At 43.1% G+C, this 22,595-nt stretch overlaps 2 protein-coding genes across 3 annotated transcripts in view; both read left to right on the top strand.

Moving 5' to 3' along the window:
* The window catches only part of LOC117504900 (cellular nucleic acid-binding protein-like), a 71,360-nt gene extending 56,415 nt beyond the window's left edge, over positions 1–14,945 (top strand). For both annotated transcript variants that reach the window (XM_034164415.1, XM_034164413.1), the window contains exon 5: positions 14,134–14,945. In XM_034164415.1, the coding sequence (XP_034020306.1) occupies positions 14,134–14,248 (115 nt within the window). In that variant the 3' untranslated portion in view covers positions 14,249–14,945. The remainder of the gene's footprint in view (positions 1–14,133) is intronic.
* Positions 14,946–18,553: 3,608 nt separating this feature from the next.
* The window catches only part of isy1 (ISY1 splicing factor homolog), a 51,938-nt gene continuing 47,896 nt past the window's right edge, over positions 18,554–22,595 (top strand). The window contains exon 1 of the mRNA XM_034164412.1: positions 18,554–18,684. Coding sequence (XP_034020303.1) covers positions 18,682–18,684 — 3 coding nt within the window. The 5' untranslated portion in view covers positions 18,554–18,681. The remainder of the gene's footprint in view (positions 18,685–22,595) is intronic.

Here is a 22,595-nt window from a genome sequence, read left to right as displayed (position 1 = left end):
AAAATTTTTGATTCCACTGAACATAGTTTTCATAACGTTGAATACAATATTGATCCGGAAAATGTGGCCAGTGAAGGTAACAAACTTTTACAATGACTGATAAACATACAGACCATTCGTCTGTGCTTCTGAACAGTAACAGCTTAACTGAGATGATACAGGGTTATGAGAGTTTGGAATTACAACCTTCTCAGCATACTGATCATATGCAGGATCTGGAATATGAGATAGATCCGGACAATCATTTCTATTCCCTCATAAATAGTAACTGTCAATATTACAATCTTGGGTGATCTTTCCACATTGTTGGTGACCTCTACTGGTGGTTGGCTCTCACTGCGGTATTGTATCACTTCCTGTTCCGGAGCACAGCGGTGTTTTGCTGTATCTGTTAGCTGTTTAATCTGCGTAGTTAGATTGAGCTAGATAACTAGATAACGATTTGTTTTACAGTGTAATCTTCACGTGCCTTAACTAAAGCACTCTCTCTGCTGAATCACTTCTAAATTATTTTCACATTATTCACTTTGTGTGTTTGTAGGAATCCGCTAGCTTAGCGCAGCTATTAGCTCTTAGCCGGTTTAGCATGGCGGCTTCTCCTGTCTCTCCCCCACTTTTCTGCGCTGGTTGTGAAATGTTTAGTTATTCCTCGGCCTCCTTTAGCAGTAACGGTACTTGTAATAAGTGTAGCTTATTCGTAGCTTTGGAGGCCAGGCTGGGCGAATTGGAGATTCGGCTCCGCACCTTGGAAAATCCTACAGCTAGCCAGGCCCCTGTAGTTGGTGCGGTCCAAGGTAGCTTAGCTGCTGTTAGCTGTCCCCCAGCAAATCCCGAGCAGCCGGGAAAGCAGGCCGACTGGGTGACTGTGAGGAAGAAGCGTAGTTCTAAACAGAAGCCCCCTGTACACCACCAACCCGTTCACATTTCTAACCGTTTTTCCCCGCTCAGCGACACACCCACCGAGGAACAAACTCTGGTTATTGGCGACTCTGTTTTGAGAAATGTGAAGTTAGCGACACCAGCAACCATAGTCAAATGTCTTCCGGGGGCCAGAGCAGGCGACATTGAAGGAAATTTGAAACTGCTGGCTAAGGCTAAGCGTAAATTTGGTAAGATTGTAATTCACATCGGCAGTAATGACACCCGGTTACGCCAATCGGAGGTCACTAAAATTAACATTGAATCGGTGTGTAACTTTGCAAAAACAATGTCGGACTCTGTAGTTTTCTCTGGGCCCCTCCCCAATCGGACCGGGAGTGACATGTTTAGCCGCATGTTCTCCTTGAATTGCTGGCTGTCTGAGTGGTGTCCAAAAAATGAGGTGGGCTTCATAGATAATTGGCAAAGCTTCTGGGGAAAACCTGGTCTTGTTAGGAGAGACGGCATCCATCCCACTTTGGATGGAGCAGCTCTCATTTCTAGAAATCTGGCCAATTTTCTTAAATCCTCCAAACTGTGACTATCCAGGGTTGGGACCAGGAAGCAGAGTTGTAGTCTTACACACCTCTCTGCAGCTTCTCTCTCCCTGCCATCCCCTCATTACCCCATCCCCGTAGAGACGGTGCCTGCTCCCAGACCACCAACAACCAGTAAAAATCTATTTAAGCATAAAAATTAAAAAAGAAAAAATAATATAGCACCTTCAACTGCACCACAGACTAAAACAGTTAAATGTGGTCTATTAAACATTAGGTCTCTCTCTTCTAAGTCCCTGTTAGTAAATGATATAATAATTGATCAACATATTGATTTATTCTGCCTTACAGAAACCTGGTTACAGCAGGATGAATATATTAGTTTAAATGAGTCAACACCCCCGAGTCACACTAACTGCCAGAACACTCGTAGCACGGGCCGAGGCGGAGGATTAGCAGCAATCTTCCATTACAGCTTATTAATTAATCAAAAACCCAGACAGAGCTTTAATTCATTTGAAAGCTTGACTCTTAGTCTTGTCCATCCAAATTGGAAGTCCCAAAAACCAGTTTTATTTGTTGTTATCTATCGTCCACCTGGTCGTTACTGTAGCCAGGCTGACAGAGTCAGAGCTATATTGAGCTGAGTATTCCTTTAATAGTTAAAATTTTATTTGCAAAGAAAGTCATGAAGTCATTACTATTTAAAGTAATGACTTCATTACTTTAATGACTATCTGAGTCACCTGCAGTGACTCAGTCACACGACGGTCCCACATCACCACAGCGTTCACTTTGGAAATGATCTTGTCATTTCAGCATGTTGATGGCCGACCGGAGTGCGGCTCGCTCTCCATCGTTGTGCAGCCGTTTTTAAACCAGTTGTACCGCTCCTTAATCTGTGTGATGCCCAGAGGATCGTCACTGAAAGCCGTCTGAATAATCCAAATGGTTTCCTCCTGGCTGTTGCCCAGTTTCTGGCAAAATTTGATGCAGTCGTGCTGCTCCAGTTGTTCCGTCTTTTTCCTTGCAATGAAAATCAGCCGAGAGCACGACACACCACCTCACACAAAGGCTGCTTACAGGCAACTGACACAATCGACAGGTGTGAAAGAATTCATGCATGTGCACGAAGGTTCAAGGTTGGCTCATGCAAGCACACGTGATTCAAATCCATCAGGTTTTTGAAAAAAATAAAGGTCGGATACTTTTCTAACAGACCTCGTATAATAAAACAAGTGGTGACTGGTTTATAACACACAGCGAGCAGCAGCCCCGCAGCGGACAGTTTTTTTTTTTTTTAATTGTTTACATGTGCGTGCGTGAACGGGACAGGAGGTCCTCAAACTGGGTCCTGCAGAGGCGGAAGTACCGCTGAAAGCAGCCGTCATCCAGATGCAGCTCCTGCAGCAAATAATGAAACTCCCCGAATTGGGAATGTCTCATGAGGATGTTGTGAACCCAGGGACGGTGCCGCTGGTGACGTTTGTCAGCTTTCCACAACAATTAAGAGCACAGCAACTCGCTCCGTGTGATCAAGTTCCGTCATGTTAACTTGACTGACAACCGGAGCTGGTGAGTGGAAAGGAAGCTCCTCCTATTTGTTGACACACTGAGGTGAATTTTTGCAGCGAAAGCAGAGCGACACACCAGGCAATGGTGGCGCGTCCATCGCGTGGTGACGGAATTTGTGGCGCCGCGTCACACCTGGTGTGAACGTGGCATAAGAGTTCAACAGGAATATGTGAATATTATCAAATAGTAAGAACACCATGTTCTTATCCATATGACAGACTGTGGATTATAGTTCTGTCGTCTTGCCAGTACAGGAAATTTTTTTTTTTTTTTTTCTTCCTCCTCAGGCCAAAACACACAGCATACAGCATCATCACACACAGGACTCTGTTTAAGAAAAAGGTTTTTTCTCCGGTCACAGTCACACTGACGGCATCCCTGAACTCAGAGTTCATTTATCATTCAACTATAACCTAACGTGCAATATTTTTATTTTATTCCTTTTGAAATAACAGCCATTGGGGTCATATCTGTTTGAGTCACATGTGCAATGTAGACTTTATTATCTGTGCAACATCCACTGTGTTGGAATGTAAGTGTTCACTAACTGCTGTTCACTGTCTCCATTAAACTGACACTTTGTAATATATATTTTAGGTGCGCCGGGTATCATTTTTATATTTTTATACCTTTATATTTACTTACTTGAACTCTGCACAAGAATTCCAATCTACCCAAACCTTGTGTGCGATGATAAATAGCAAATAGTCTATCTAGAAAATGGGACAGAGAAATATCTCTTGTAGGTTAATTGCACATCAGTTGGGCTGCCAAAAAGCAGGTGTCACTCTGATGTTGTCTTGGTGCAGAATTGAGGCTGGATGCAAGATATAAAATTAACTGCGTTCAAAACATGAAAAAAATTCATTTTTAGAATGTCTGGTTTTTTTTTTCCCCTCTGGCAGCAAGTCGTGTCCTCTCTGCATGGGGAGGAGGGGGGCACAGTCTTTGAGTGTAGATGTCTCACAGCGAACAGAGCTTTGTTTTACAAACATTTTTAATCTTTATTTTCTTTCTTTCTGTTCTGAGTTTCTCTCTGGATGTCCTCGCTGTAGTTAAACTAAAAACACAGCTGCAGACCTGCAACCCATTATCAACAAACACTAACTTTTTTTCTTTCCATAAATACATTTTAAATCTGTTGCTGAGGACAGCATGACTTAAAAGTGCTGATAAAACCTTCTTATGTCTCAATGACATCACACTTTCCACATGAATACACAAATTCTTGATTGTTCCTGCTCAGAGACTAAAAAAGAGGCGCATCCAGACAGAAAGGGGGTGTTGCGCGTGTGTGTGTGGGTGGGTGTGTGTGTGGGTGGGTGGGCGTGCCCTCCATGACACCCTTTGATTAAAGGTCCACCTTTGAAGACATTTTTCATGAGATGAGATTTATTGTCAGTCATTACACGAGTGCAACAACGAAATTACGTTTATACTCCAATTACCTCAGACAAAATACAGCAGTTAATCCACAGTTACTAGTTGAACGTAATAACGGCACACATCAGAATTAGACAACACATATACATGTGACATTGTTTATGTGCACTAAACTTGAAGCAGTCTGTCATCTGAATTGAGGCAAAGTGGGTGAAGGCCGTAGCAGGAGGGGCCGTGCCGCCCAATGCTACTACTACTTAATAATAATAATGCTACTACTACTACTAATGATGATGATGATGATAATATTATTGTTATTATCATCTTTATTATAACAACTAAAATGTTTAAATCAGTATTTCTTTGGGCCAAAGTCTTATTGTAGTTCTGGACTGAGTTTACTTGATGAGCCATATAAAAATAAGTTTATTTAATTTAACATTTCTGCATAACTAAAGTGGGATGTGAACCAGTATCTTTTTTTATATAATATCTAAGCTCCGCGTTCCTGCGTCTGTCTGGGGTTCTAACTTTAAAGTCAGGTCATTTGGGATGAGGGAAGCCAAAAATATTAAACTGATTACGGCTCTTGTGGTTAATAATCTGATCAAACAAACATGTTGATTGTGATAGAAATTTGGGTTAAAGGCAAAGGAAAGGTGAAAATACAAATACACACATTAAGCAGGACAACTAAACTGAGGGGGGTCAGAATGAGAAAATGATCATCACAAAATCCTCCAGAATGTATCCCTGGACATAAAAAACACAGACCCCCTGCTGACAAAGGTCCACTTTCACTAAAAAAAAAAAAAGGACAACCCCGCCAACCTACAGGCCCGAGATTTTAATTGGTTTTGAATGAAGTAAAAGCTGTAGAAAAGCTGTCCCCTTAAAATGTGTTTATCCTGAAGTATTTAAATAATGTGCCCATTAAACTCTTTCTATAATATGATGCTGTGTTAGAAAAGAACACTGACAGTTACTGAGTGAAACAGAATCTGTTCAGCAGAACATTTGGCTGTTTTCTTAACCGGCTCCACCTTGTTTTACCTTAAACTCTGGGACTTGATCACAGAAGGGTTTTTGTAAAACGGTTGATGGTGAACAGATTGAGTTGAGTGTGAAAAATCTTCTGTCAGACTTTTTTTTTATCCCTTCATAAAGTATATTTTATTTATCCTCATATTTCATAAAAAACTCTGACTGAAGAAACCCACTGAAGTCATAATTTTTTGTTATTTAGGATTTTTTTTTTATACAGTAAAACTTGCGTATGATGGATTCAGGTGGACCAGTGAATTTTTCTGTTATAATTGAAATCCGTTATATGTATGTAACAGATTATAGTCAGGAGGCACCGAACGATCTCTGGGGAATCCCCAGCTCCAATTAGTCTTACGTGTTTCCTTGATTAAACGCCTGACCTTGAATTTATCCCCTACCACCCGCCTCATTTTGGCTTGTCAGTATCTCACAAATAAAAAGTGAAATTTCCCATCGATGGGATATACAGGGTTTTAATGACCGGCTCAAAACTTCATCTGAAAAAATTAACGTCTGCCTTCAATAAGCGCCGGCATTATGTGCATTAAAAAAAGTTACATTTGGTGGAGTCATTCTTTTTTCTGAGTTCACTGTGAAGTGGTACGTCGAAATTCTAAAGCCTGATTTATGCTTCTCCAGCTCCGTAACTCTGTGGTCATGCAATGATGTTGCTGTGCACGTGACCCTTTTAAAGTTCTCCATTGCATCTTAATGCAATTTGCAGCAGGAACAGTGGCTTTTTCTGGATTAATTTGTCCCTCAACGAGCTCCACTTACATACAATAATCAACCTCCAAACCAACAATACGGTACATTTTCCTCCATGAATTGCAGGTCATTTGAACATCTTTTTCTGAATCCATATTGTGAAGTTGGTCATATTTGCAGACTTTTCTGCCAAACGTATTTGATCCATGATTGACACAAAATCAGCATGCACACTGCAAAAACAATTATTAATGTTATGGGAGGTGGAGTGAAACCAGAAAAGTGACCAATCTCAGCCTTTGCAGTCATTTAGCAGGTGCACGGGGGCACAGCACAGGGCTGTGCTCTAAAGTGGTTTTGGTTTGTCACTTCCAGGGATATGTGTGAAACTTAACACCATCTTTCTGTGAAGGCTCTCAGTTGTCCAAGTGGTTTCCATAGTAGAGAAGCTTGAATCTTTAACTGGACTGGGTTGCTTGACGGAGAACACACAAGATTTTGTGAACAAGATCAAGGACCTTAAATCAGAAGTGCCTGACTCCGTTGTATATCTCACAAACTCGCAGCTTATAGCAGATAACCCGTAAGTTGGAGAGGAAATGGCATCTCACTAATTTAGAAGATCTTCACTTAGCCTGGAAAAAGAGTCTGTTGCTCTATAAAAAGCCCTCCGTAAAGCTAGGACATCTTACTACTCATCACTAATTGAAGAACATAAGAACAACCCCAGGTTTCTTTTCAGCACTGTAGCCAGGCTGACAAAGAGTCAGAGCTCTATTGAGCCGAGTATTCCTTTAACTTTAACTAGTAATGACTTCATGACTTTCTTTGCTAATAAAATTTTAACTATTAGAGGAAAAAAATTACTCATAACCATCCCAAAGACATATCGTTCTCTTTGGCTGCTTTCAGTGATGCTGGTATTTGGTTAGACTCTTTCTCTCTGATTGTTCTGTCAGTTATTTTCATTAGTCATTTCCTCCAAACCATCAACATGTCTATTAGACCCCATTCCTACCAGGCTGCTCAAGGAAGCCCTACCATTAATTAATGCTTTGATCTTAAATATGATCAATCTATCTTTATTAGTTGGCTATGTACCACAGGCTTTTAAGGTGGCAGTAATTAAACCATTACTTAAAAAGCCATCACTTGACCCAGCTATCTTAGCTAATTATAGGCCAATCTCCAACCTTGCTTTTCTCTCAAAAAGTCTTGAAAGGGTAGTTGTAAAACAGCTAACTGATCATCTGCAGAGGAATGGTCTATTTGAAGAGTTTCAGTCAGGTTTTAGAAATCATCATAGTACAGAAACAGCATTAGTGAAGGTTACAAATGATCTTCTTATGGCCTCAGACAATGGACTCATCTCTGTGCTTGTCCTGTTAGACCTCAGTGCAGCTTTTGATACTGTTGACCATAAAATTTTATTACAGAGATTAGAGCATGCCATAGGTATTAAAGGCACTGTGCTGCAGTGGTTTGAATCATATTTATCTAATAGATTACAATTTGTTCATGTAAATGGGGAGTCTTCTTCACAGACTAAGGTTAATTATGGAGTTCCACAAGGTTCTGTGCTAGGACCAATTTTATTCACTTTATACATGCTTCCCTTAGGCAGTATTATTAGAAAGCATTGCTTAAATTTTCAATGTTACGCAGATGATACCCAGCTTTATCTATCCATGAAGCCAGAGGACACACACCAGTTACACTCAACAAAAATATAAACGCAACACTTTTGGTTTTGCTCCCATTTTGTATGAGATGAACTCAAAGATCTAAAACTTTTTCCACATACACAATATCACCATTTCTCTCAAATATTATTCACAAACCAGTCTAAATCTGTGATAGTGAGCACTTCTCCTTTGCTGAGATAATCCATCCCACCTCACAGGTGTGCCATATCAAGATGCTAATTAGACACCATGATTAGTGCACAGGTGTGCCTTAGACTGTCCACAATAAAAGGCCACTCCGAAAGGTGCAGTTTTGTTTTATTGGGGGGGATACCAGTCAGTATCTGGTGTGACCACCATTTGCCTCATGCTGTGCAACACATCTCCTTCGCATAGAGTTGATTAGGTTGTCAATTGTGGCCTGTGGAATGTTGGTCCACTCCTCTTCAATGGCTGTGCGAATTTGCTGGATATTGGCAGGAACTGGTACACGCTGTCGTATACGCCGGTCCAGAACATCCCAAACATGCTCAATGGGTGACATGTCCGGTGAGTATGCCAGCCATGCAAGAACTGGGACATTTTCAGCTTCCAAGAATTGTGTACAGATCCTTGCAACATGGGGCCGTGCATTATCCTGCTGCAACATGAGGTGATGTTCTTGGATGTATGGCACAACAATGGGCCTCAGGATCTCGTCACGGTATCTCCGTGCATTCAAAATGCCATCAATAAAATGCACCTGTGTTCTTCGTCCATAACAGACGCCTGCCCATACCATAACCCCACCGCCACCATGGGCCACAACACTGACATCAGAAAACCGCTCACCCACACGACGCCACACACGCTGTCTGCCATCTGCCCTGAACAGTGTGAACCGGGATTCATCCGTGAAGAGAACACCTCTCCAACGTGCCAAACGCCAGCGAATGTGAGCATTTGCCCACTCAGGTCGGTTACGACGACGAACTGGAGTCAGGTCGAGACCCCGATGAGGACGACGAGCATGCAGATGAGCTTCCCTGAGACGGTTTCTGACAGTTTGTGCAGAAATTCTTTGGTTATGCAAACCGATTGTTTCAGCAGCTGCCCGAGTGGCTGGTCTCAGACGATCTTGGAGGTGAACATGCTGGATGTGGAGGTCCTGGGCTGGTGTGGTTACACGTGGTCTGCGGTTGTGAGGCTGGTTGGATGTACTGCCAAATTCTCTGAAACGCCTTTGGAGACGGCTTATGGTAGAGAAATGAACATTCAATACACGAGCAACAGCTCTGGTTGACATTCCTGCTGTCAGCATGCCAATTGCACGCTCCCTCAAATCTTGCGACATCTGTGGCTTTGTGCTGTGTGATAAAACTGCACCTTTCAGAGTGGCCTTTTATTGTGGGCAGTCTAAGGCACACCTGTGCACTAATCATGGTGTCTGATCAGCATCTTGATATGGCACACCTGTGAGGTGGGATGGATTATCTCAGCAAAGGAGAAGTGCTCACTATCACAGATTTAGACTGGTTTGTGAACAATATTTGAGGGAAATGGTGATATTGTGTATGTGGAAAAAGTTTTAGATCTTTGAGTTCATCTCATACAAAATGGGAGCAAAACCAAAAGTGTTGCGTTTATATTTTTGTTGAGTGTAGTTAAACTGCAGGAATGTCTTAAGACATAAAGACATGGATGACCTCTAATTTCCTGCTTTTAAATTCAGATAAAACTGAAGTTATTGTATTTGGCCCCACAAATCTTAGAAACATGGTGTCTAACCAGATCCTTACTCTGGATGGCATTACCCTGACCTCCAGTAATAACTGTGAGAAATCTTGGAGTCATTTTTGATCAGGATATGTCCTCCAATGCGCATATTAAGCAAATACGAGGTCTGTGAGAAAAGAAACGGACCTTTTTATTTTTTTCAAAAACTATATGGATTTGAATCACGTGCGATTACATCAGACAAGCTTGAACCCTCGTGCGCATGCGTGAGTTTTTTCATGGCTGTCGGTTGCATCATTCGCCTGTGGGCAGGCTTTGAGTGAGGAGTGGTCCACCCCTCCCGTCGGAATTCCTTTGTCTGAAAACTTGCTGAGACTGGCGCTTTACTTTATCAAACTTTTTTCAGAAACTGTGAGGCAGATCCGAGTGGACACCATTCGAGAAATTCAGATGGTTTTCGGTGAAAATTTTAAGGGCTGATGAGAGATTATGGAGTGTTACTGTCGCTTTAAGGACTGTCCACGGAGCCGGACGGCGCGCCAAGCCCCGAGCCGCCGTGGTCAGCCTGTTTCGAGCTGAAAACTTCCAAATTTAAGCCTCTGTTGACCCAGGACGTCGTGAGAGAACAGAGAATTTTCAGAAGAGGTCGGGACCAGCAGTTTATCCGGACATTCCACTGTTAAAGGAGATTTTGTAATGAAAGACATGCGGACGGATTCGCGCGTTGGCACCCAGCCGCTCATGGCCCGGCGCCACAGCAAAACACCTCCGTTGGAAGCCTTCCAGGACAACTTTGAACATGCCCAGCTGTTAAACAATTTCTCTGATACTCACTCAACTGAAAGCCATCGAAAGCCGCCTAAATCTTACGAATGGTTATCAACACGGAGGCGTTTTCATGTGGCGCCGTGCAATGAGCGGCTGCGTCCCGACGCACGAATCCGTCCGCATGTCTTTCATTACAAAATCTCCTTTAACAGTGGAATGTCCGGATAAACTGCTGATCCCGACCTCTTCTGAAACTTCTCTGTTCTCTCACGACGTCCTGGGTCAACAGAGGCTTAAATTTGGAAGTTTTCAGCTGGAAACAGGCTGACGACGGCGGCTCGGGACGTGGTGCGCCGTCCGGCTCCGTGGGCAGTCCTTAAAGCGACAGTAACACTCCATAATCTCTAATCAGCCCTTAAAATTTTCACCGGAAACCGTCTGAATTTCTCGAATGGTGTCCACTCGGATCTGCCTCAGTTTCTGAAAAAATTTTGATAAAGCAAAGCGCCAGTCTCTCAGCATGTCTTCAGACAAAGGAATTCCGACGGGAGGGGTGGACCAGTGCTCACTCAAAGCTTGCCCACAGGCAAATGACGCAACCGACAGGTGTGAAAAAACTCACACGTGCACGAGGGTTCAAGCTTGGCTGATGTAATCGCACGTGATTCAAATCCATATAGTTTTTGAAAAAATAAAAAGGTCAGTTTCTTTTCTCACAGACCTCGTATGTAGGACTGCTTTTTTGCATTTGCGCAATATCTCTAAAATTAGGTCTTGTCTCAGTGATGCTGAAAAACTAATTCATGCATTTATTTCCTCTAGGCTGGACTATTGTAATTCATTATCAGGCTGTCCTAAAAGTTCCCTGAAAAGCCTTCAGTTAATTCAAAATTCTGCAGCTAGAGTACTGACAGGGACTAGGAGAGAGCATATCTCACCCATATTGGCCTCTCTTCATTGGCTTCCTGTTAATTCTAGAATAGAATTTAAAATTCTTCTTCTTACTTATAAGGTTTTGAATAATCAGGTCCCATCTTATCTTAGGGACCTCTTAGTACCATATCACCCCAATAGAGCGCTTCGCTCTCAGACTGCAGGCTTACTTGTAGTTCCTAGGGTTTGTAAGAGTAGAATGGGAGGCAGAGCCTTCAGCTTTCAGGCTCCTCTCCTGTGGAACCAGCTCCCAATTCGGATCAGGGAGACAGACACCCTCTCTACTTTTAAGATTAGGCTTAAAACTTTCCTTCTTGAAAAAGCTTATAGTTAGGGCTGGATCAGGTGACCCTGAACCATCCCTTAGTTATGCTGCTATAGACGTAGACTGCTGGGGGGTTCCCATGATGCACTGTTTCTTTCTCTTTTTGCTCTGTATGCACCACTCTGCATTTAATCATTAGTGATTGATCTCTGCTCTCTTCCACAGCATGTCTTTTTCCTGATTCTCTCCCTTCAGCCCCAACCAGTCCCAGCAGAAGACTGCCCCTCCCTGAGCCTGGTTCTGCTGGAGGTTTCTTCCTGTTAAAAGGGAGTTTTTCCTTCCCACTGTCGCCAAGTGCTTGCTCACAGGGGGTCGTTTTGACCGTTGGGGTTTTTCTGTAATTATTGTATGGCTTTTGCCTTACAGTATAAAACGCCTTGGGGCGACTGCTTGTTGTGATTTGGCGCTATATAAATAAAATTGATTTGATTTGACCTTCAGCTGGAGGCAGATGAAACTAAGGTGTCATTTGATGTGACATTGTTGTTCACCTGCATCCCCACCGCTGGGGCCTTCTCAGCTGTGAGGCAGAGACTGCTGGAGGATGTGTTTCTACTTGAAAGGACCAAACTCACACCAGACCACATCTGCCAACTCTTGGAGATCTGTCTTAACACCACGTATTTCCTGTTTAGGGGGAATTACTACAGGCAGATCCATGGTTGTGTGATGGGGTCTCTGGTATCCCCATTGTGGCCAATCTGTACATGGAGCGAGTGGAGAAGACAGCCTTGACGTCTTTCACAGGCATCTCTCCCAGTCACTGGTTCAGATATGTTGATGACACATGGGTTAAAATCAAGCAACAGGAAGTTGAGGACTTTACAGAACACATCAACTTGGTGATTCCAATATCAAGTTCACACGTGAGGATGCCAGAAACAACCATTTAGCCTTCTTGGACTGTGATGTTACGATTGGAGAGAACAGGCAGCTCCAGACAGGGGTTTACAGAAAACCCACTCACACTGACCAATATCTGCTCTTTGGCTCAAACCACCCCCTTGAACACAAGCTCGGGGTGATCAGGACTCTTCAACACAGAGCCCTACAGGTGCCCACAACTACAGAGGGAAGGGCTAAAGAATAACAACTTGTCCGGAAAGCCCTCACAGTATGTGGGTACCCACGATGGTCCCTGGATAAAGTGCAGAGGTCCCAGAGAACAAAGAGACCAGACAGACAGGAGACGCAGACAAGAAGAAGAGAGGTGTCTCTCCCTTATTTAGCAGGAGTAGGGGAAAAACTACAGAGGATCTTCAGGCAGCACAAAATCCCAGTTTACTTTAAACCTGTTAACACCTTGAGACAGAAATTAGTTCACCCTAAGGACAGGATCCCTAGTTACAAACAGAGCAATGTAGTGTATTCTATCAGATGTCAAGAAAACTGTAACGAACACTACATAGGTGAGACTAAGCAGCTGTTACACAAGAGGCTATACCAGCACCGCAGAGAGGGCACCAGTGGACCTCAGTCTGCAGTTCATCTCCACCTTAAAGACACTAACCACACGTTTGAGGACAAGGAAGTTAAAATCTTAGCTAGAGAGAAGAAATGGTTTGAGAGAGGGGTGAAGGAGGCATTCTATGTGAAACAGTTGAAATCCAGCCTTAACCAGGGAGGGGGTCTGAGACACACTTTGTCCCCTGTTTACAATGGGGTACTCAGGTCAAAGCAGTTTCAGTCTTTTGTTCATGGTAATGAGTCATTCACGCCGTCATGAGGCGTCAGTCCCATTGTTAGGAGGGACAGCTACCCTGTCATTAGGAGGGTGCTAACTAGAGCACAATAGGTGCTAATTAAAGCAATTGTTTGGTCAATAGCCAATAGCAGTCTGCATCTCTCGTAGGAGGGGTCTGGTTAGGTTTAAAACTCCAGCTTTTGTGGCATCTGTTTGTTCTTCTCTACAAGGGTCAAGACAGAAGTCACACTACCAGAGCAAGAATTTTAGCTGAGGAAGCTTCTGCGATTAGAAGCGAAACGTCCTCGCGTCAAGCATCCCAGTCCAGTCGAAGATTCAAGCTTCTCTACTAACACCATATTGCAGTTCAGGCAGCACGCAACATTTTGTTAATAATCACTGGCCTTGAATTATGCCCTGCCTCGTTTAGGCGCCAGGTCTGAGCACGGTTTGAAAAAAATAATTGATCGGTCTTTTATTCAGGGAAATATGGTGCCCACTTTCCTTGAATTGGTAAGTGTCAGTGCTGAACTTCAAGTCATACCTCTGTTACTGGGCACGTCCAGACTGGTCTGTCTGGTACATGTGAGGGGTTTTTAATGGAAATACATTGGGATCAGATGGGATGTTTTGTCCGATGTGAGCGAAAATCCAGTATATACAGTATTTTTATTTTGGGGGGATTTCAGCTCAATTAGAGGATTTGTCCCTGTTTTAGCAGATGAGCTAATGTGTGCTCATCAGGTTATAAATAAGTGGGCGCTTGCTTCTCCAGGAAGTCTTAGTTGAAGCTCTGCCTCCAGAGCAGCGTCCTGCGGTCAGTCCTGGAACAGGTTTTCAGTTTGTCGTTGACCCTGTGGTAACTGGTAACTGGTCTGATGTGGTTTTGTGCAGGTGTGGGGAGATCGGACACGTGGCAGTGCACTGCAGCAAGACGTCAGAGTTGAACTGCTACAACTGCGGGAAGTCAGGTCATCTCGCCAAGGAGTGCATCAAAGCCACAGCCTAGCCGCCGCTCAGCGAGCCCACCCCTCTGTCATCAGTTCTATCTTTCTCTTTCTTATTACCTATGAACCTCCTTTTTGCATTGGTCCAGAGGCGTGTCAATCAGCCCAGGACCAGCCATTGAGAGCGGACTGAGGAGGAAATGGGGCGGACTCTAACAAACAAAAGTTGACTTTGTTCTACATTTCTTAAACAAAAAGGAATTTGTGTTTTTAGGTTGGTAGCGTTGATGTCACGATGCTTTGCTTAGAAATTCTTCTGTCCAGCCCATTGGCTGAGAGACTCAGACAAGTTACGCCCCTCCCCCCAGCCCAGAAGTGGGTGGGATCATAAAGGGGACAAAATGAATGAGGGAAGTTTCTATTGTCTGGACAGGCAGTGAAAGAAATGTGATTGGCAGCAAACAGCCAGTCAGCTCACAGACACGGTCACTTCATTGCCACATTGGTTAATGAATGAGCCAATAGGAGCAGGTCCCAGTTTAATGGTGCGTTCTGGACGAGGCAACGCACGCAAGGCGAGTAATAGTAATTCTAATAAACACATTTTAAAAAGGTAAAATTTTACTGCTCAAAAATCCAAATGTTATTTTTGTACAATATATCACTTAGAGCTGCTGTAATAATGTCATTTGGTTGTATGCAGACTGTACGTTAAAGCTGACAATAAAGACACCCGGGACGATGAGGACGCGACCCAGACCGCTGTGGTGGGCTCACGTTATTTCACAAAAAGTCCTGGTTCAGAGATGTGATGTCACACCAACTCAAAACGGGCAGGAAGGAAGATGGAAAATTAAATAAAATAACTGCAATAAATTCTCAGGTGGAAGACAAAACGAGATGGTTGTGGACATTCGAGACAGATTTCATGATTGTTTTTTCCGTGTGCTTGTGACCCAGCGGTTCTGATGGACTTTGTGGTCCTGGACCTCTTCTGTTCTTCTTGTTACACTTTGAGCTGAGAGTCAACGAGACAAGGGAAAGGTGTTGGCCAGCTGTCCTGTTCACGCAGAGATGCCGTTGGTGCCGTCTTGCCAAGTGGGCGCTTCCAGGTCCTCCGAGGACAGACTGAAGACTAAAGGATGGAATAGACGGACACAGTGGTACCAGGCTTGACATGGTCTCTGTCCGGGGTTCTTTTTCTCGGCAGAATGAGGCACTTCTACTTGAAACAGGGAATCTGGTGCACAATTATTAAATTATTCACTTTTTTTAATCTGTGCAGGATCATGAACAATAGATAAGACCTTCCTGCAGTCATTCTTCGGGGCTCAAAGTTTGTAAATGTCTTTTAACTTCCTGTCACAACTGGGAGCTTCTCTGCCAATGGGAAGAGGTTTGTGTGACTGGTACTCAGTATGATGGGAAAGTCCAGGAAGCTCGGAGCAGGTCTTGGAAAGAGGATCATAGATTCACACTTGCAAAGTCTGCAACAACACCCAACTTCCAACCCTCAGCTAACAGGAAGCAGCTTCAAATATTCCACAACATCCCAGCAGCAGTACGGTCGGAGCCAGCTGCTGGGGCACCAGCGTAACCTGTAGAATCAGATGCTCCCTCACTGACGTCTGCAGCTGATTACATGGACAAAGATGAAAGCCTGACATGTCCAAGAGCATGGACTGGCTCTGCATGTCCAGGCATCCACCACACTATGGAGCTACCTTAAAGGATAAGAAAACCCACTGATAAAATACAGCTGGGAAGATAGACTGTGCTATAAACTAATGATTGATGCATACGAGGTCTGTCCAAAAAGTATCCGACCTTTTTATTTTTTTCAAAAACCATTTGGATTTGAATCACGTATGATTGCATCAGCCAAGCTTGAACTTTCGTGCGCATGCGTGAGTTTTTTCACGCCTGTCGGTTGCGTCATTCACCTGTGGCCAGGCTTTGAGTGAGCACTGGTCCAGCCCCCTCGTCGGATTTTCATTGTCAGGGAAATGACTGAGAGACTGCCGCTTTGCTCCATGAAAATTTTTTCAGAAACTGTTTGAGACAGGCAAGTGGAAACCATTCGCAAAATTCAGATGGCTTTCAGTGGAGATTCTATCGGCATCACAGATTAAGGACCATTACAACCGGATTAAAGACACCTCCGTGTTGGAAATCATTCGGAAGATTCAGACGGCTTTCGGTCGCTTTTCAGTCGAGTGAGTATCCGAGAAATTGTGTAACAGCTGGACATGTCACAACTTGTCCTGTGAGACTTCCAACACGGAGGTCTTTGTTGTGCGCCATGAGCGGCTCCGTCCCGACGCGCGAATTCCTCCGCACGTCTTTCATTACAAAATCTCCTGTAACAGTGGAATGTGCCGCAAAAGTGCTGATGTCCACATTTTCTGCAATTTCTCTGGTAGTCCCGGATCAACACAGCCTTCACTTTGGAAATGATCTGGTCGTTTCAGCCTGTCGATGGCCACTCGGAGCGCGGCGCGCCCTCCGCTGCTGTGGGCCGCCTTTAATCCGGTTGTAATGGTCCTTAATCTGTGTGACGCCGATAGAATCTTCACCGAAAGCCATCTGAATTTTGCGAATGGTTTCCACTTGGCTGTCTCACACAGTTTCTGAAAAAATTTTCATGGAGCAAAGCGGCAGTCGCTCAGCCATTTCCCTGACGATGAAAACCCGACGAGGGGGCTGGACCAGTGCTCACTCAAAACCTGCCCACAGGGGAATGATGCAACCGACAGGCGTGAAAAAACTCACACATGCGCACGAAGGTTCAAGCTTGGCTGGTGCAAGTGCACATGATTCAAATCCATATAGTTTTTGAAAAAAATAAAAAGGTTTGTTAGTTTTTGGACAGACCTTGTATCAATGAAAATAAGGAGCTCTTACAACTGAAATATCCACCTCCAAAAGTCGGCATTTAAGCAGAATTCGACGATTTCATAAATGCCGCCATTGACACAATTTTAACCAATCACAAAAACCCCTTGATCACTTGCAGTGCTGCTGTGACGTGGCATGGCCACAGCAAGCTACATATGGTGAACAGGCGCTGACGTAAAAGTCCTCTCTCCCTTGGTCTCTCTCTCTCTCTCTCTCCCCTCTCTAGCTCTCCCTCTTCCTCACTCTCTCACCCTGCCTCGCTCACTCTCTGTCCCTCCTTTGCCGTTTTACTGCTGAGCAAACACGAAGCCTTTCAACTGTAAAATAAACTGAATTTCTAAATGTATCATCAGCTGCGCTAACAGGAGCAACCCTGGATAAACACTGAAGGATTTTGGTGGTTTTCCCCTTTAGCGGAGGGAAAGTGAATCTCTCTTCGGCTGTCCTCAAGTGCGCTCAGAGTTGCTGTGAATGCGTTTCACATCACAGCCTCGGGACGTTGAAGCAGCTGATTTTTCAGTAAGAATTCAGTTCATTTTTCTGAAAATCCATGCTGGGTGGAAGAAACAGCTTGCCTTCAGCACAGAACCCTCCCACTCCTCCTCCCATTCAGCAGTAAACAGCAAAGACCAGGCAGCACAAGAGAGGTTTCACACACGTGGTTTCTTTCCAGTATTGGAAAATCCCACAGGTTGGATCAGGAAATTCAAGCCGTGAATTGCCACTGTATCAGAACCTAGTACGGATCCAGGATGTTGATGGTCACTTACGTGCTTTGCCCCTTCTATACTGAAGGGAGACATGGGCGAGTTGTGAACCTCTGTGCCAATGTGATGTCACACATTGCTGTTAGAGCAGCCAACATGGCCGTCTGCTGGTGGCTTTAGACCAGCCATACAAAAATGCTCTCAACTTTAACATAAATGATCACACATGCCTACAACTTTTCATATGGGCTCTCAATATCATAATCTACCAACCAAATCATAAATTATCAGTGGGTTTTCTTTTCCTTTAAGTCCTGGATGGCAACCACTCAGGCAATCAGTCCATCTCCACCTCTCTAAACTGAACATTTGTCTGCTCCAGTAAGGGGAAATGTGGGCATGTTCTTGACCTCCAGTCTCAGGAAGCACAAACTCCCTTAAGACTTGGACCATGAACTATGTTCTGCGCCTCCAAGTGGCTCCTTTTTGTTTTTCTGACCGACAAACAGATTTTATTCATGTATTACATTATTCTTTGTCCTACTTGCTCCTGCGCTGTCCTGACTCGTGTCGGCTCATATCTCAGAGTTCTGTCCTTTTGTCATTTTTGAAGTAAACTCAACTAAAGTTACAAATCGTCCAGAAAACGTCACAAACAGCATGATGCGTTATATAACTCACGAATATAGGTGCGGTTCTCCTTCCTGCCGAGCTGTTGTTCACACTCCCGGTTGTAGGTGGCAGTAGTGAGGCGTTGAGGTGATTTACGAGCCTTTTTTAAATACAGAATTAGAAGAAACGTAACGTGACGATTTTGTTTGATGTTAGTTAAAGGTGATTAAAAACAAGTATTTTTAGTTCGTTTTAAAGGACGACAACCAGCAGCAGACATGGTGAGCGGCAGCTTTTTTCCGGCACTGCTGGAACACTGAGGCTAACCTAGCCGCTAGCATTAGTCGGTACAGCTAAAACGTTTTTTGTTTTTCTAATTAAAATCAGGACAAAAAAATATTAACTAGTCTTCCACACTCGGTTTGTCTTCTGATTTAACTTACAATAGTTTCAGATGTTTAACTGCTTTAGAATAATCGAATTTATAAGCCTTGTCACACACTGAGAATGCGCGTGCGCGACCAGGTTGGTTCAAAGGTCGAGAGGTGTAAAAACGTAGACGTTCGGTTGGTCAAACATCGGTCTAAATCCATAATGAACATAATTTTACAGTTGCTAATAAGAAGGAGTGGAATGCAACTGTTTTACTGTGTTTACATTACAATATAAATATTATTTACGTTTGAGTTGATCCGAAACGCTTTTTCCACCCCATGAAGCGCAGAACAAAAGCTGCTTGGTGAAAATTCCTCTGTGCTTCCGGAGGGATTAGCGATGGTTTTATCAGCCAATCTCTGAGAGCAAATGATTAATACGCAGCTAAATTATTATTTTTTGATTAACGCAGCGTCCAGCGGGTCGCGTTGGTCCGGTGAACTGTGCGGCAGTGACGAGTCCTGCCGCTCTTATCATCAATCAATCAATCAATTTTTTTATATAGCGCCAAATCACAACAAACAGTTGCCCCAAGGCGCTTTATATTGTAAGACAAGGCCATACAATAATTATGAAAAACCCCAACGGTCAAAACGACCCCCTGTGAGCAAGCACTTGGCTACAGTGGGAAGGAAAAACTCCCTTTTAACAGGAAGAAACCTCCAGCAGAACCAGGCTCAGGGAGGGGCAGTCTTCTGCTGGGACTGGTTGGGGCTGAGGGAGAGAACCAGGAAAAAGACATGCTGTGGAGGGGAGCAGAGATCAATCACTAATGATTAAATGCAGAGTGGTGCATACAGAGCAAAAAGAGAAAGAAACAGTGCATCATGGGAACCCCCCAGCAGTCTACGTCTATAGCAGCATAACTAAGGGATGGTTCAGGGTCACCTGATCCAGCCCTAACTATAAGCTTTAGCAAAAAGGAAAGTTTTAAGCCTAATCTTAAAAGTAGAGAGGGTGTCTGTCTCCCTGATCTGAATTGGGAGCTGGTTCCACAGGAGAGGAGCCTGAAAGCTGAAGGCTCTGCCTCCCATTCTACTCTTACAAACCCTAGGAACTACAAGTAAGCCTGCAGTCTGAGAGCGAAGCGCTCTATTGGGGTGATATGGTACTACGAGGTCCCTAAGATAAGATGGGACCTGATTATTCAAAACCTTATAAGTAAGAAGAAGAATTTTAAATTCTATTCTAGAATTAACAGGAAGCCAATGAAGAGAGGCCAATATGGGTGAGATATGCTCTCTCCTTCTAGTCCCCGTCAGTACTCTACCTGCAGCATTTTGAATTAACTGAAGGCTTTTTAGGGAACTTTTAGGACAACCTGATAATAATGAATTACAATAGTCCAGCCTAGAGGAAATAAATGCATGAATTAGTTTCTGAGACAAGACCTTTCTGATTTTAGAGATATTGCGTAAATGCAAAAAAGCAGTCCTACATATTTGTTTAATATGCGCTTTGAATGACATATCCTGATCAAAAATGACTCCAAGATTTCTCACAGTATTACTAGAGGTCAGGGTAATGCCATCCAGAGTAAGGATCTGGTTAGACACCATGTTTCTAAGATTTGTGGGGCCAAGTACAATAACTTCAGTTTTATCTGAGTTTAAAAGCAGGAAATTAGAGGTCATCCATGTCTTTATGTCTGTAAGACAATCCTGCAGTTTAGCTAATTGGTGTGTGTCCTCTGGCTTCATGGATAGATAAAGCTGGGTATCATCTGCGTAACAATGAAAATTTAAGCAATACCGTCTAATAATACTGCCTAAGGGAAGCATGTATAAAGTGAATAAAATTGGTCCTAGCACAGAACCTTGTGGAACTCCATAATTAACTTTAGTCTGTGAAGAAGATTCCCCATTTACATGAACAAATTGTAATCTATTAGACAAATATGATTCAAACCACCGCAGCGCAGTGCCTTTAATACCTATGGCATGCTCTAATATCTGTAATAAAATTTTATGGTCAACAGTATCAAAAGCAGCACTGAGGTCTAACAGAACAAGCACAGAGATGAGTCCACTGTCCGAGGCCATAAGAAGATCATTTGTAACCTTCACTAATGCTGTTTCTGTACTATGATGAATTCTAAAACCTGACTGAAACTCTTCAAATAGACCATTCCTCTGCAGATGATCAGTTAGCTGTTTTACAACTACCCTTTCAAGAATTTTTGAGAGAAAAGGAAGGTTGGAGATTGGCCTATAATTAGCTAAGATAGCTGGGTCAAGTGATGGCTTTTTAAATAATGGTTTAATTACTGCCACCTTAAATGCCGGTGGTACATAGCCAACTAACAAAGATAGATTGATCATATTTAAGATCGAAGCATTAAATAATGGTAGGGCTTCCTTGAGCAGCCTGGTAGGAATGGGGTCTAATAAACATGTTGATGGTTTGGATGAAGTAACTAATGAAAATAACTCAGACAGAACAATCGGAGAGAAAGAGTCTAACCAAATACCGGCATCACTGAAAGCAGCCAAAGATAATGATACGTCTTTGGGATGGTTATGAGTAATTTTTTCTCTAATAGTTAAAATTTTGTTAGCAAAGAAAGTCATGAAGTCATTACTAGTTAAAGTTAATGGAATACTCAGCTCAATAGAGCTCTGACTCTTTGTCAGCCTGGCTACAGTGCTGAAAAGAAACCTGGGGTTGTTCTTATTTTCTTCAATTAGTGATGAGTAGAAAGATGTCCTAGCTTTACGGAGGGTTTTTTTATAGAGCAACAGACTCTTTTTCCAGGCTAAGTGAAGATCTTCTAAGTTAGTGAGACGCCATTTCCTCTCCAACTTACGGGTTATCTGCTTTAAGCTACGAGTTTGAGTTATACCACGGAGTCAGGCACTTCTGATTTAAAGCTCTCTTTTTTTAGAGGAGCTACAGCATCCAAAGTTGTCTTCAATGAGGATGTAAAACTATTGACGAGATACTCTATCTCACTTACAGAGTTTAGGTAGCTACTCTGCACTGTGTTGGTATATGGCATTAGAGAACATAAAGAAGGAATCATATCCTTAAACCTAGTTACAGCGCTTTCTGAAAGACTTCTAGTGTAATGAAACTTATTCCCCACTGCTGGGTAGTCCATCAGAGTAAATGTAAGTGTTATTAAGAAATGATCAGACAGAAGGGAGTTTTCAGGGAATACTGTTAAGTCTTCTATTTCCATACCATAAGTCAGAACAAGATCTAAGATATGATTAAAGTGGTGGGTGGACTCATTTACTTTTTGAGCAAAGCCAATTGAGTCTAATAATAGATTAAATGCAGTGTTGAGGCTGTCATTCTCAGCATCTGTGTGGATGTTAAAATCGCCCACTATAATTATCTTATCTGAGCTAAGCACTAAGTCAGACAAAAGGTCTGAAAATTCACAGAGAAACTCACAGTAACGACCAGGTGGACGATAGATAATAACAAATAAAACTGGTTTTTGGGACTTCCAATTTGGATGGACAAGACTAAGAGTCAAGCTTTCAAATGAATTAAAGCTCTGTCTGGGTTTTTGATTAATTAATAAGCTGGAATGGAAGATTGCTGCTAATCCTCCGCCCCGGCCCGTGCTACGAGCATTCTGACAGTTAGTGTGACTCGGGGGTGTTGACTCATTTAAACTAACATATTCATCCTGCTGTAACCAGGTTTCTGTAAGGCAGAATAAATCAATATGTTGATCAATTATTATATCATTTACCAACAGGGACTTAGAAGAGAGAGACCTAATGTTTAATAGACCACATTTAAC

The sequence above is a fragment of the Thalassophryne amazonica genome, chromosome 3 (assembly GCF_902500255.1).
Source record: "Thalassophryne amazonica chromosome 3, fThaAma1.1, whole genome shotgun sequence".
Lineage (NCBI taxonomy): Eukaryota > Metazoa > Chordata > Actinopteri > Batrachoidiformes > Batrachoididae > Thalassophryne > Thalassophryne amazonica.
Note: the sequence above shows the minus strand (reverse complement) of the source record. Positions and strands in the feature narration are given on the sequence as shown.